Genomic DNA, 14,315 nt, shown 5'->3' with positions numbered 1-14,315 from the left:
TATGTTTTCTGTTTAAACTGCAAATTGAAGGCCTTATCGGCAGCCGAACCAGAAATTGACTGATGTTTTATGATCATTAGAATTTATATGATTTTATGGTAAAATTTATTGAAAATTGATTTGTTATGGTTTAATTAGACTAAAATGAGCTATCCCATAAGTTGCATTATCTACCACTTTGCCATGCCTAGTGACCCACTAACTAAACACTTGGAGCTTCATACACACTTGACCAAAACATCTTCTTTAGCCATTTTTGAGAGACATAGCCGGCTAGAGTGAGAGAGAGAGAGAGAGGATAGGAGTGATTTCAACTTGATTTTGTGTATTGGCTTGAAGAACTTGAAGAATTGGAGTATAGATTGCAATTGAGCTCCCTTATCTTGCATTGGAGACCTAAGGTAGTATAATTACCCTCTTGTTTATGATTTGAGCTTGTTCTTGCATGATTCATGTCTAAATTAAGGGATTAAGTCTAGAACTAGCTTAAGTTGTTGATTTGAAGCTTAATCTTTCCATGCATGGCATACTTTTGCATTTTGAGGTTGACTACATGGAGTTTGATACATGCATGTTCATATTATTGGTATAGTCCATGGTTTCATCATGTTTTGGAAAGAATTGGCTCAAATTGAGCTAGCTTTGAAGCTTTGAAGTTGTTGAATTCATGCATGTACATGTTTGAGTTATGTTCATGAAAATTGGTTTGAAATTGGATTTAATTGAACTACCTTTGGGCTTTGATTTCTCAAATTGAGCTTTGAAACATGTTATATTATGAGTTTTGAAGTGTTTTCTAGAAAATTAGCCCAAAAGGATCGAATTTGGTGTTTTGAAACTTGTTTTTGAGCTTGAGGTTCGAATCTAGAATTTCCAAATTTTGGACTCACACTCGAGCGGAGTTACTGGCGCTCGAGCGTGAAATTCATGCATCCAGCACTTTGCACTGTTTTACAGTCCGCTCGAGCGGGGTATGGGACGCTCGAGCGAGGACTTGTGTTACATGCTCGAGCAGGTATCGAGCGCCTAATCGAGCGTAATTTTCACACATCCAGTACTTTTTCAGTACGCTCGAGTGGGAAAGTTTATGCTCGAGCGGAGGCTTTTGTTTGCATGTCTGCTCGAGCGGGGAACCACACGCTCGAGCGAGACCCCTGTTTTCTGAAAATTCTAAAAATGCTTTTCAAGTGCATCCTTGCATCCTCATTTCATTCTAGGCATTCTTAGGCCTAGTTTAAGGTATCTTAATGAGGATATAGATGTAGAACCACACCGAGTTTAAGTAGGGACTAAGTCTTTGATTTCCGAATCTAAACTTAGTGTGTGTTCATCCTGTAAACTGTGTAGGGTTGGCATCTGAGGACGCGCTCTAGCTTAACTGTAGCCCAGAACTCTGTGAGTAACAACTGTGTAAAGATATGTTCAAATATGATTATCTTCTGAACAATTGAACTGTACTGTTTTCTGAAATGATATTATTACTGATTGAATGATGTCCTAATTGTGAACTGTATTGTAGCATCCTTAGCAACCTCCTGTTACTGTATTGTACTGCTACTGTCACAGAGATCTCTGTCGGTTCCCATGTTGGAACCACTACTGTTTACTGATATGATGGCCATCAACTGACTGTTCGGTCTGATAAGACCTACTGTACCGTTTTGTTACTGGATATACCACATATGACTGTAACGACTGAATAACTGATATACTGATTGAAATGATTGTTTTCAATACTGTAAGGACATTCATTCTTAACCTCTTTACGCATTATGTTATTCACTAGGTTTTAGCTCACTACTCATATATCTATGTAGGTGTACAGGCACCAGACCAGAGCTAGGAGCGTGGGTTAGACTCTCCTTTTGTCCAAGCCAACCATTGTGCCTCACTGCGAGGTTCCGAGCCTGTCAAGCTAAGGCTATGGGGTGTTTTAGTTTCCCCATTTTTGTATCTGTTATGTAACTACTGTATAAACTGTATACACTGTTACTGTACTGTTTTATTAGGGATTAAGTCCCTGTCTTGAACGATTGTAAATGTTGTACATGCTGTTTTGCACTGATTGTATATATATATGAAAAGTCTTTTTGCATACAGACTGTCACAGCTCATTGGACATTGTCTATTTACTGTTTGCTTCCGCCATGCCCCTATACTCTGTATTATTGTTTGACTGTTAAGCAGGTCTTCGGTAATCATGGATTACCGGCCGGTTACGGTGCTAAACCCATAGGGGCGGGTTTGGGTCGTGACAACCACGGCATACATGGAATGCTATGGAATATTTCATATAATGACCTAATTTGCTTGCCGTAGAATATGCATTTTTTTAATTCAGTAGATTCTATATTTGACCTATTTTGTACAATCTAATATTACAAACAAGCTTCACAAAATATTAATCAACCACCAAAATATCATTTCAACTATGAAAAATAAACTATATCTATAAATTATAAACATTCAAAAATTGTCAATATATCCATTCCAAACATCCAAAAGGACTATCCTGAAGTTTTAAATTATCCAAAAAGTTATAAATCATCCAAAACTGTACATATATAAGTTTGTAAACATTATTCAAAACTATTCAAAAATTATAAAAATCTATCCATCAAAGTCCTCAAAACTATCCATAGAGTTCTTGTTCTAAGAGCAGCAATTTTTTATTTAGTTTTCTTATATTTTGATTTTGGTATGCTTGTGCATCAACTTTAGATGGCAATGCTCCAAATCCAAGCCCTCTTACCCTACCACGCCGTTCTAGACCAGATGCATGAACAATTGCATCATCTTTGATAGACGTTGGCCCTTCTTCTGTAGCATGAAGTTCTTGAACCTTATTCTGCAATATATAACATTTATGATAAGGAACCCAAGTTAGACAATGTAACAACAAAGGAAATACAAACATTGGTTCATACAGAATAATCAACTCATTCTTCACAAAATGATTAAGAAGTTGACATCTAATTTAAAATATTCCATTTCATTTTGAATGAACTATTTTTCTTTCAATTTCTATCCAAATTTCTTAATCATTGTTATCAATTGAACTAAATAGACCTAATATATAAAAAAAAAATTACAGTCAAAATTGATTGAATTGAAATTATAGAGACCCAATTATCAGAGAGCAGCACCATAGATAAAAAATAAATTAATATCTTCATGGGCCTTTATTAATTACCAGCTAGCCACAAAACAACCCAAGACTACCTAGTCCAAACATCTGTTCACCAGCACAGCATATCAGCACAACATATCAGCATATCATCAAGCATCTGTTCAACATCCATACCAAAACAAAACTGCACAACAACAGCAGCCCAAACAAGGGATGACCAAAGATGATTGTAGGAATTTAGAGTTGAAGATAGAGAGTGTTCTGTAAAGCAGTTTAGTGAGAAGAGGTAGTTGAGAGACCACCATATTGATTTTCGAAGTGGTGAAGCAGCAGCATATCAAGAATATATATACAGGAAATCTTAGAGAAAACAAAATGAAATTCTGGCGCTCTTTCCTTTTGCTCACCCAACTCTTTTTTTATGTGATGGATCAAGTTTTACTAACAAATTAAAAAATAAAAAATAAAAAGAAAAAAAGAAGATATCTGCATCTTATATCCATGATGAAAATATTTGAAGATTCAAGCGCCAATATGCCACCACCCAGTCTAGCAGCAATTTACATCAAATGATCTGATCTAAAAATAATACATCAAACAAAAAAACTAAAAGATTTAGAGATTGGACCAGAAGTTGTAATGGAACAACATCATGGTGAAATTGTTTTATGGATTTAAATTATAAAAAAATCACGAAGATCTAGAGGAAGAACCATTTGGGCTGTCGGGGAATAAATCATAGCCCAAATAAACATAGATGGAAAACAATTGAGAGAATGTCAAAATGTAACGCAAGAAAGAAAGGGCTGCAAAGCAAAGGTGTGTGACTTCTTCTTCATCCCCTTCAAAAATCCCTTTCACAGCTCCCACTTTTGATTAAGACCTGTTTGTTTAAGTATTGATTAGAATAAAAAATTGTCAAACCCACTCTCATTGCTTCTAGGATAAGGATAGGGACTTCACGAGACCTCCTAAAGCTCTGAGCCTAGTCCTTGCACTTTACTGATCTGTTACAGACCCTTTTGGGAGGGGTTGTTTTGATGGTGTTGAAATAATGCTCCAAAGCAAACCATTATTTAAAAAATAAAATAAAATAATAAATTTTACTATTTTAACTAATAAATATTAGAGTTTGATGAAATGGTTTACTAATCCATCATTGGTATTAGGGTTCTTCTGTCATCTATTGTATATATCGTCCATGCCCTAAACAAATTCAATGGCATAACTAAGAATTTCATTCAACTAGTTATCATCAATGTCATTGTATTAGATTTTTTTTATTTCTACAACAAAATCAACTTTCATATGATGCATTGTAATTTTATATATTCCCCATAATCAAAAGTAATTCAAACTCGTCAAATCACATGAAAAACCAAAATTTTAGACACCACTTTAGCATATCTCCGCAATTTTTTATTTTTACAAACTTTGTGAAATATCCTTATATCTAAGATAGATGGGAAGCACAAAAGTAAAAAACAGTTAAATTTTATAGGAAGACAAATTTGTTCACCCAGTGCTGTAAAAATAAGGAACAGATAATTTTTTCAACATCCATACCAAAACAAAACAGCACAGCAACAACAGCCCAAACAAAACAGCACAGCAGCCCAAACAAAACAGCATATCAGCATATCAGCAGCCCAAACAAAACAGCACAACAACAAACAACATAGTAGCAAAGAACCTTATTGAACACTTGTACAATTATTTGTTGAATAGAATTGAGTTTGAGATATTCATATATTCTCAAATCTTGATTAACTAGCCCACTAGAATTGAGTATTGTTTGCAGATTACTATTCAAATTGGTGACTTCCTTAATCTGCATCAATTGCTTTTTACTAGTTATCCTTTATGACTGCTACTTTCTTATGCCTAGGTTTATTGGCAATTTAGACCTTTGTGGTCAACAAGTGAACAAACCATGTAGAATATCACTAGGCTTCCCTGTTTATTTAGACAGAATTTTTCCATTGTTTGAACGCATAAACTGGATTGCCACATGCATCAAAAGAGTTCAATTTCTGTAGTGAAAACCACAGAGGTTGTATCTTCTTTCTTAAAGGAAATCACCATAGAACCATCTTGCATTTGGATGAAAATAGGATTAGATCACTTTCATATGAACACCAAACTTTAGTATGAACTAAGAATTCATAATTACATGACAGTAATTATTTTTTCCATCAATCCAATTTTATTGAGGTAGCTAAATCGCAATAGAGGGTTGGGTATAGATCTTTTCATGAGGTTAATTATATGGCGAATCCACAATTCACTGAGAAATACATACAATACATGCAACATATTTCGGTGGACTTGTCTGGTTAAAGATCTATAATCATAAACCAAGAAGCTGTATCACCAGTTGTTTGACTGGCATAAAGGTCAGGTTTCAAATCTGTAATGAGATTCTTCTGATGCACAAAAGGAGAGAGCAATTATTGTAAGTTTGCTACCAGAATCTCGCTTCGTTTACAGTATTAGAGAGTTAATTACATTTTGATCCCCTCAATCATAAAAATGCATCACTTTCATCTCCTCTTGCTCCCCTCCAGAAGGGGGCATTGTATGGTTTTCATAGTTGAGGGCGTTAAAATGTACATGTATATAGATGAGGGGGTAATGTAATATTAACAAATAGTAAATGGGATCTTGGTGTAATTAACCCTTTATTGGATTTAGCACTTACCTCCTTTTTATTCATATAATTTGAGTACTTTGATATCATCATGAAATAATTCTGAATAGACTTATCTAAAATTACTCATATTTTTCATAAGGTTCTATTCATGGTGGAAGTTGCAAAATATGTAGAGGAAAGAAGGGAAATTTAAACAAAAAAATAAGGGAAATTTAGACAAAAGCCAAAATAACTTCTAGGTCATAATCATTTACATTTTAGTGTTTCAGATTTAAGATAACACAAAAGCTAGTCATCCAAGCAGATTACCCATGTATTCTGATTGAATGGCAAGTCAGACAGCTGTGAGCTCTTGCAGAGTGTACTAAGCATAGAGGATTAATACCTAAATGGAAAGAATATATCCCGAAAAAAGACATACCTATCATTATTGTCAGTTTGAACACTACTGAGTCGTTTGATAATTTCCATTCCTCTGCATACTCTTCCAAAAATTGTGTGTTTTCCTAGCCAAAAGATAATCATGAATTACAGCATTATCAGCTGAGAACAAGGCTACAAGATACATGTACCTAGTGAAGATCAAATAGAAGAAATGAAAGAATAAACATGCCATTCTCACACCATGCTGAGATTTAATTCAAAACAAAGCCCAGCAATGACAAACCAAATGTTAGCCTAAATTGGAACCCTGCAGAAATTTTGAGGTGTTCTGTATGAAGGGTTCTCTATCAAAGATATTGCATGTAAATAGCTGAGTTGAAGAAGAGAAAGAAAGGGTGGTGTTCTGTATGACAGTTACAGTGGCAAGTAACGATATGATAGCTTAAAATACAAGATCTACGTGTAGAATTTCTGCTTCTGCCACACAATGAAACAAGTACAGAAACTAACCCTTTGTTGTTAATATGCCAACTAGATGTTGATTGTTATAGCCAAGCATCCTCTAAAGTGCCGGACAATAAAAAGATTCGGTATTTTAGCAGAAAACCATAGGTACTATTGTGAAATATACAGATTAAGTCTAAGCCCCACATATAGGGGCCAAAATAGTGATTATGTGATACTTAAACCAGATGCCCTTCACCAGCATGAATGTCAGCAATGAGCTAAGCAAATTAAAAATAAAGGAAAAGGATCAAAGAATGTGTCTTCTTGTTAAGCATCATGAAATCATCCTTCTTGTTTACACAAAAGCCTATAGCATCTGACTAAATATGCAAAGTTCACATGTTTAGACATTATGCTAAACAGATTGACAAAATAAATCTACCAGTTACTAAGCAGAGTCACATATTTACCATGTAGTGACGGTGTAGGTGCCAAGGTAATAAAGAATTGGCTTCCATTGGTATTTGGGCCAGCATTTTCCATGGATATAATGCCAGCTCCAGTATGCTTTAACTTTGTTGTTATCTCATCCTTGAACTTAGCACTGCAATAAATTAAGAAACAAGTCACCCATTAGTCAAAGATTTGAAATCGGAAAACTTCCAGTTACTTCAAAAATACATGCAAGTAGACTACGTTTCAGTCAATCAAAGGCCTAATGATATGAAGTTACGATATATCTAATTAGCTACACATACTTCAACCACTATTATAGGCCTTTTGTTACAATATCAACCATTTAAAGATTTCTTTGCAAACAGTCACGAATTAAGTGCTGAGAAAAAGCTTGTGGCTACACTGTGCTTAACATAGACCACCCAGAAAGTTGGATCAGTCATAACGGGCACTCTTAGGAGCACTCACCTAAAACAAAGGCACTAACAAATTGCATACAGAGCTCAAAATCATGTAATGGGATAGGAATCACTTTATGCTGGTCAAGATAAAATAGCAATTTGATATAGCATAGAAGCGGCATTGAGAGATACGATAGATACCGCAGTTTATTTTTTGATCAGTTTATAAAATTTTTGTTGTTGATCCAAAAAAAAAAAAATTTAAATTAAATTAAAAGATACATACCACAGTTTATCAGCTCATGCTGTAGGTTGGATTCTTTTGAGAATTAATCATTACAAATAAGACGTCTAAGAATCCACTTAGTAACTAGAAAGCAGCCATAATAAAAAACATGTGAATGTATTAAAGTAGAATTTATTGAGGAGAAGCTCTGGTCTTGGAAAAAATTGTACTCGTTTCTTCGTTTTTTCTTTTTGCAAAATGCCTTTTTCATGAAGGACTTCTAACAAAAAGCTACACCAAATAAACCTAAACAGTAAATATCAAAAACTAATGCAATACCTCCACAGTAACAGAAGAAAACTTGGTTAAGATATATCTTAATAGAGTACATTGCAAATGAGAACGCATTGTATGTTTACTAAAAGACCATATCCCTTCTGCACAAAGAGAATGCTTGAAGACCATTTTGTTCAACACAAACCCATGTATCCAATGCAAACAGAGTCAGTGAACTTCTTGATGACCTTTTTCCGTATCTCCCTTGGTCATTTGAATGAGATGTTCAGGAATTTGGAACATAATGGGTTATGCCTCACTCTCTACAAACATACATTGGGTGAATAACAATGCACACCATAGAGTTTGAAAGGCATAATACTAAACTGTCCTTCTTTTCTATTTTTTTTTTTTTTTTTGGTACAATAGAGGCTTCAGAACGAAGTAAACAAAAATGAGCATTTTTTTTTCTTTCAAAAGATGAGCAACTAGTATCTTCTCCACCACTCGAGTCTAGACATAATGAATCATGATACAATTTCCATAGAACTTTTTCAGGAAATCATCTAATGGTTTCAACTTATACAAGTCCAACAAAAAAATAAAAATAAAAAACTTAACAACACCATTCACATATATTCCAGTATTGATAATTTTTTTTTTTTTTTTTGGTTGGGAGGGGAAGGGAGGGAATAGTTAGCTACTTATTTATTACAAAAATAAACAAATAAAATAAAATAAAATAAAAAACAAAAAATGAGAACATACCCATATCTAGTTATAACAATTTTCATTTTTTGATGATAAGAGCATCACATGTTGCTTTTCCAGCAGGTAGTATACTCATGAGCAAGTTTTTGTTTTTACTTCTAGAGCTTTCTCAAAAAAGGATTCACTATTTCATCCCAAACTTCCCATTCCTACAACCACCAGGCCTTTAGCACTAGTAAGAGCACCATCATTACTTCAGCATTTCTGCTGCACCATACTAGTGAAATTTGTCAGGAGGCTATGCGCATCACCGTAGTTCTTAATAAAACACAAAATCAAAAGAGGAAAAAAAAACATTTCAATCAAGAAACTCATGTACATAACTAGATGCTCTGTTTGGCCCCTAAGAAAACACGCTGTTTGGTAGCCAAGAAAAGAATCTAAACAACTCAGAAAATGTACCTGTGTTCTTCTTCTCTCCATGGAGTTCCTTTCTTCCTCTCGACCTCGCCATGCTCTGTCTTTGCTGCCGACCTGTGTGAGTGATTTTCCGATCACACTACCCAACTCAGTATTCAGCTGGAGAACACTGGCAGAATAGATGATACCTGGCTAACCTGTAACAGAAAGAGAAGATTCCGGCAGTGGTTCGTCCACCCGGGGGTACTCCGACGATCAAGTCAGTATATCTCTCAAAGATAATCAATAGTGCAAATCTCACTGTTCAGAATATAAATTGCGTACCTTAGACCCATGGGGGTGCCTTCCTTTTATAGCCAACACAATCCTAGTCTCAAATAGAAGCCTAACTCTAATGGACTTAGGATTACTGCTAATCTTGGACTCCCAGTAGGATTGGGATAAACTCCCTAAGAGTCTTATCCTTTCCCAACTGTAGTCTTCCCCTTTTCTAGGACTCTTGTACCTTATCCGCTTATCTCGGATTTCGATATCTTCGGAGGTAACTTCGGCCTTGCCGAGATAACCTCGGCGTCATGACCAGGACACATGGCACCTCGGCTGACACGTCGGGGTCACCTTAGCCACGTGTTGGTACTCAGAAAATATATCCCCACATGACCCAAACGAGGTCTACCTCTTCTTTGACTTGGTCTCTCATTCGAGCGACGACTCGTCAGAGTAACTTTGCAACTCGACTTGGCCCGACTCAATCTCGTTCGCAAATCTGAGAGAGAGAAAGAGAGATGCCCCAAATAAGATGTGTTTAGGGCAAATCTGTGTGTGTGAGAGAGAGAGAGAGATGCCCTAAATGAGATGTGTTTAGGGCAAATCTGTGTGTGTGTGTGTGAGAGAGAGAAGAGAATAGAAGAGTATGAGTTTGTACCATTCCTTATCTCCCTCCCTGTGCCCGACGCTGTTAAGTGGAGTTGTACTGGCGATGGATGCCCTTCGAACCAGTGTCTGATGATTAGAATCTATTAGAAGCCCAAATAGTTGATGTATATATTCTTTCCCTAAATATTTTTTTTTTTGTTTTTTTGGTGAATTGGCGCGAGAAATTTCATTTTGGCACTTCTTTGTTTTTATCATACAATTTACAACATACATTGTCTATCGTAAAAATTGCAATACTTTTAACGACAGGCGTTGTGTGTGTCGTAAAAAGGAAATACTTTTTAATGACGGGCGTTGTGTGCGCCGTGAAAAGTGAATACTTTTCACGGTTGGCGTATGTGTGTCATGTATAATTGATGTATTAACGGCACGCCATATGCACGTCGTAGAAAGTTTTATTATTTATGGCGTGCATTGCAAGCCTTAAAAAAAATTATCGTTATTATCATTCACAGCCTACGCAATAGACACGCCGTGGTTGGAAAAGTATTTACGACGTGCAAAAAAAGCAATTCGTAAAAATGAGAAACTACGACGTGCATTTATTGTATGCCGTTGATGTGGTGCTGTAAAAAGTCAGTTTTGTTGTAGTGTCATTCCTTTCGATCTCACAAAATAGAAGTTTCTCACATAAGTCTTGCCTGTCATTAGAGATCTTGATGATATTTTGCTTTGCTGTTGCAATTTCTCTTTTTAGCTTGACATTCTCACTTTCACATGCTTTGAGCTTAAAAGTGAGTTTGTCATTGATCTTAGACAAATTTAGAGATTCATCGTAAAGCTTTTTGTAAGCTTGTTGTAGATCATCACCATCAATCTCATCATTGTCTTCTGATGTTTCATCATCTTCTTTTTGCTCCTCTTTCTCCTAGACCTCATCCAGTCGAGCAACTAAGGCAGGAAAGGTGATAGATGGTGGTGAAGATGACTCTCATCTTTCATGAAATTGACTCAGAATGTCCTAAGCATCTTTGGCCTTTGAGCAGTGAGCAACCCGTTGTTGTTCTTCATCAAAAATTACTTCACGAATAGTAGACAAAACTCTCTGATTGCTCGGATTGTCAGTGCTTTAAACATCCTCTTCAATGGCTTGCCAGCCCTCAAGGTCGAAAGCTCTCAAAAACACCCTCATTTTGATCTTCCAGTACAAGTATTTACTCCCATCAAAGGTAGGAGCACGGTGCAGATTCTAACCACGAGCAAATTCTACTGGCTTCGGAGGAGGTTGAGTGACAGTAGACCAGAATGTCATGAAAGCACTATCTTCCTCTTCACCGGATTCGGTTTTTTCGGGTTCTTGCTCTGACCCGCTTTCATCATCCCAAGTCACTGTATAGACTTTCTTCCGATTCTTTTTCGATGGACATTCAAGAGCAATATGTCCAAACCCTTAACATTCGTAGCACTCGACCCCTTGCCCTTTCACAATCTTCTTTTCAGTTTTTGGAGCAAGTTTTGGTGGAAACGTTTTGGGTTTTTCATTACTCTTACTTTTGAAATAAGGTTCCTGAAATTAGGCTTCTTTTTCTTTAAATTTTTTTTGAACTGTTTAGTAAACATAGCCGTTATCTTGGACTCTAGATCAAACTCAGTCTCAGGAGTTTTTGTAGTCTCATGGGCACTCGTGAAAGTCGAACTATCTTTTTGTTTTTTCTTAGAAATCTGGTGGGCTTCATAAGTCTGCAAGTTTCCAACCAACTGATCAAGCTTGAGGGTATCAACATTCTGAGTCTCCTCAATAGCTGTCACTTTTGATTGGAACCTCTCGGGTAAAGACCTCAAAATTTTTCCAACAACCTTAGCTTCAGGGATTTTTTCACCGAGTGTGAAACAGAAATTCACGATGTCACTCAGCTTAGCATAAAAATCATCAAACGTCTTATCATCATACATAAAAAGAGTTTCAAAGGCAGAGGTGAGACGTTAAAGTTTTGGCCTTTTAACAAAAGTAGTACCCTCGTGAATTGTTTCAAGAATGTCCCAAGCCTCTTTTGCTACCTCACACGTGCAAATAAGACGAAACTCTTCAGGTGTGACGGAGCAAAAAAGGGAATTGAGAGCCTTTCTGTTCCAACTTGAGTTTTGATAGTCGAATGAGTCCTATTTATCAAGGGGTTTGGGAATATCAACACCATCAATGGTGACAATAGGTTCACCCCACCCATAGATCACACAGTGCCAAACTTTCTTATCGATAGATTTTACAAACGCTCTCATACGAGCTTTCCAATAAGAATAGTTTGTACTATCTAGTAAGGGAGGTCTATGGGTCGAGTTACCTTCGCAGATTGAATCCATATCACCAATCACACAAAATCACACTCCTATAGTTTTCATAAAAACAAAGAGTGTGTAACGCCCTCAAAAAAAACAACATTAAACACATCAATATAGACATGCATTGATATATAAAAGTTCCACATTCTTCCATTCATCAGGGTTTTATTACAAAAAGTATTACATGTTAACGACAAAAGCAAATGCCCTAAAGGCTTATAGCTTTCCAAGTTAACACTTGGTTACAACAAAAGAGTACTAACTCAATTACACATTAAGCCCTTGGCTTGAATTTACATGTAATACATCAAAAATAAGACGACAAAAGTGTGTCCGCCTCTAGCCTCCCAAGCTACGTCCTTGGAGGTGGCATGCTACCTATACCTGAAAATGATATTCCCATATAGGGTGAGCCACAGCCCAGTAGAAATATACTAAACCAAGTATGAACAATGACTAAAAGATTAGCAATTGATAGATGGCCAATCACTGATACTTTTCCTTATCACACTTTACGGTTTCATGACATACAAGTCCATATTACCATTCATTTTCCAATTCCTTTCAATTCTCAATTTATAACCATGGCTCAGAACCTGGCCAAACAACTCATATGAGACAGTAACTCATATTAAACACTTTCCCATTACATAACAGATAAGCATACTAGCTATATCACATACCGACAGATAAGCATACAAGCTATATCATCACTTCCACAGATATGCATATGAGCACTATCACACTTCCAATGACAAGCATATGAGCTCTGTCAACACATTACTAGATAAGCATATGAGCTCTATCTACGGAGTCCATCCCCTATCTCCTCCCAACAACATCCGGTTTAGAGGTCCATCCCCTATCTTCCCCTAAACCGCGGAGTACATCCCCTATCTCCTCCAACACAACACAATGCATATAAACAACAATTATACACATCATCACACAATACATAAATTTAATGTATTCTTTCAATCGTCAATCTCAATGACACATTCCAGTGATTAGTTCCAGTTTGCCTAATCATCATGCATTGTCTACAACAATCAAGACTATCCTCTACCGATAACCCAAAGCAGTTATTTCTATACAGAAAATAAATGCAACAATGGATATATAATCAACATTCCAACTAGGTGAGTGATAAGTAATCCAACTACACCCTTTAATCCCATGTCTTCCCAAATCAATTCCTCATTTCCCATAATTAATTATACAAATTAATTAACCAATGTAATTAGGGCATTTTCCATAATTTACATTACAACCCTTAGGTTCCATTTTCATTAATGTCTTAACATTAATTTCACATTTTTCCATGCCAAACATGCATCTAGGTTTTATATAGCTAGAACCCCAACTTTTGTAAATTTACACAAAAGCCCCCAAACTTTCACAAAATTACCAAACCAACCCCAACATCTCAAAATACTAAAATTTAAAGACAAAGCTCATAAAGAGGAGTAGGATATCCCTACCTCGAAGTTAGAGCTCGGATGGAGAAGAGACCAAAACCAAAGTGCTCCAAAGACCGAAATTTTCAGATCAAAACGACACCCTCGACGATCAACACAACTTTTACAAAGGCCGAAGAGAAGGAGGACACTCTAACTAGATCAAACCCTAGAGAGAAGGGAGTATCTAGAGAGAGAGGCTCTCAAAAAGGGTTTTTAGAAAAAGTAGGAGAGAGAAAGAAAAGCAAAAAGTGATTTAAAATCACCCAGCGGATAACTCATATACGTATGACCCGCTCGAGCAGAGAACACGACGCTCGAGCGCCAAGAACAAAACTCTGGACACGCTTGAGCGCAATAAGGCCCGCTCGAGTGCCAAGACACAAGAATGAAGCACTTCCGCTCGAGCGCGAAAACCAGTCCGCTCGAGCGCAGATTTCCCCCTCCCAGAACTTACACCCAGGAAGTACTACCCGCTCGAGCGCCATCGCTCGAGCGTAAAGAAACCCGCTCGAGCGCAGAAATCACATCTACAGAAGTT

The 14,315-nt window shown here is 36.5% G+C and overlaps 1 protein-coding gene across 2 annotated transcripts; it reads right to left on the bottom strand.

Annotated features, from left to right (window-relative positions):
- Nucleotides 1-2,423: 2,423 nt before the first annotated feature.
- LOC114276513 (peptidyl-prolyl cis-trans isomerase CYP18-2) lies at nt 2,424-10,272 on the bottom strand. 2 transcript variants are annotated; one of them, XM_082903162.1, is made up of 8 exons: nt 10,030-10,272; nt 9,766-9,870; nt 9,147-9,218; nt 8,742-9,002; nt 7,085-7,218; nt 6,205-6,289; nt 3,223-3,314; nt 2,424-2,848 (listed from the first exon to the last, which is right to left on the bottom strand). In XM_082903162.1, the coding sequence occupies exons 4-7, from the start codon at nt 8,765-8,767 to the stop codon at nt 3,269-3,271; spliced, it is 291 nt and encodes a 96-aa protein (XP_082759288.1). In that variant the 5' UTR covers nt 8,768-9,002; nt 9,147-9,218; nt 9,766-9,870; nt 10,030-10,272; the 3' UTR covers nt 2,424-2,848; nt 3,223-3,268. The 2 variants fall into 2 exon arrangements, with proteins under 2 accessions (XP_082759288.1, XP_082759287.1); XM_082903161.1 differs by lacking the exon at nt 3,223-3,314 and having other exon boundaries at nt 10,030-10,183.
- Between the last annotated feature and the right edge of the window lie 4,043 nt (nt 10,273-14,315).

The sequence above is a fragment of the Camellia sinensis genome, chromosome 13 (genome assembly GCF_055761805.1).
Source record: "Camellia sinensis isolate YWXY chromosome 13, ASM5576180v1, whole genome shotgun sequence".
NCBI lineage: Eukaryota > Viridiplantae > Streptophyta > Magnoliopsida > Ericales > Theaceae > Camellia > Camellia sinensis.
The sequence above is the reverse complement of the archived record's forward strand: the minus strand, read 5'-3'. Positions and strand labels throughout refer to the sequence as shown.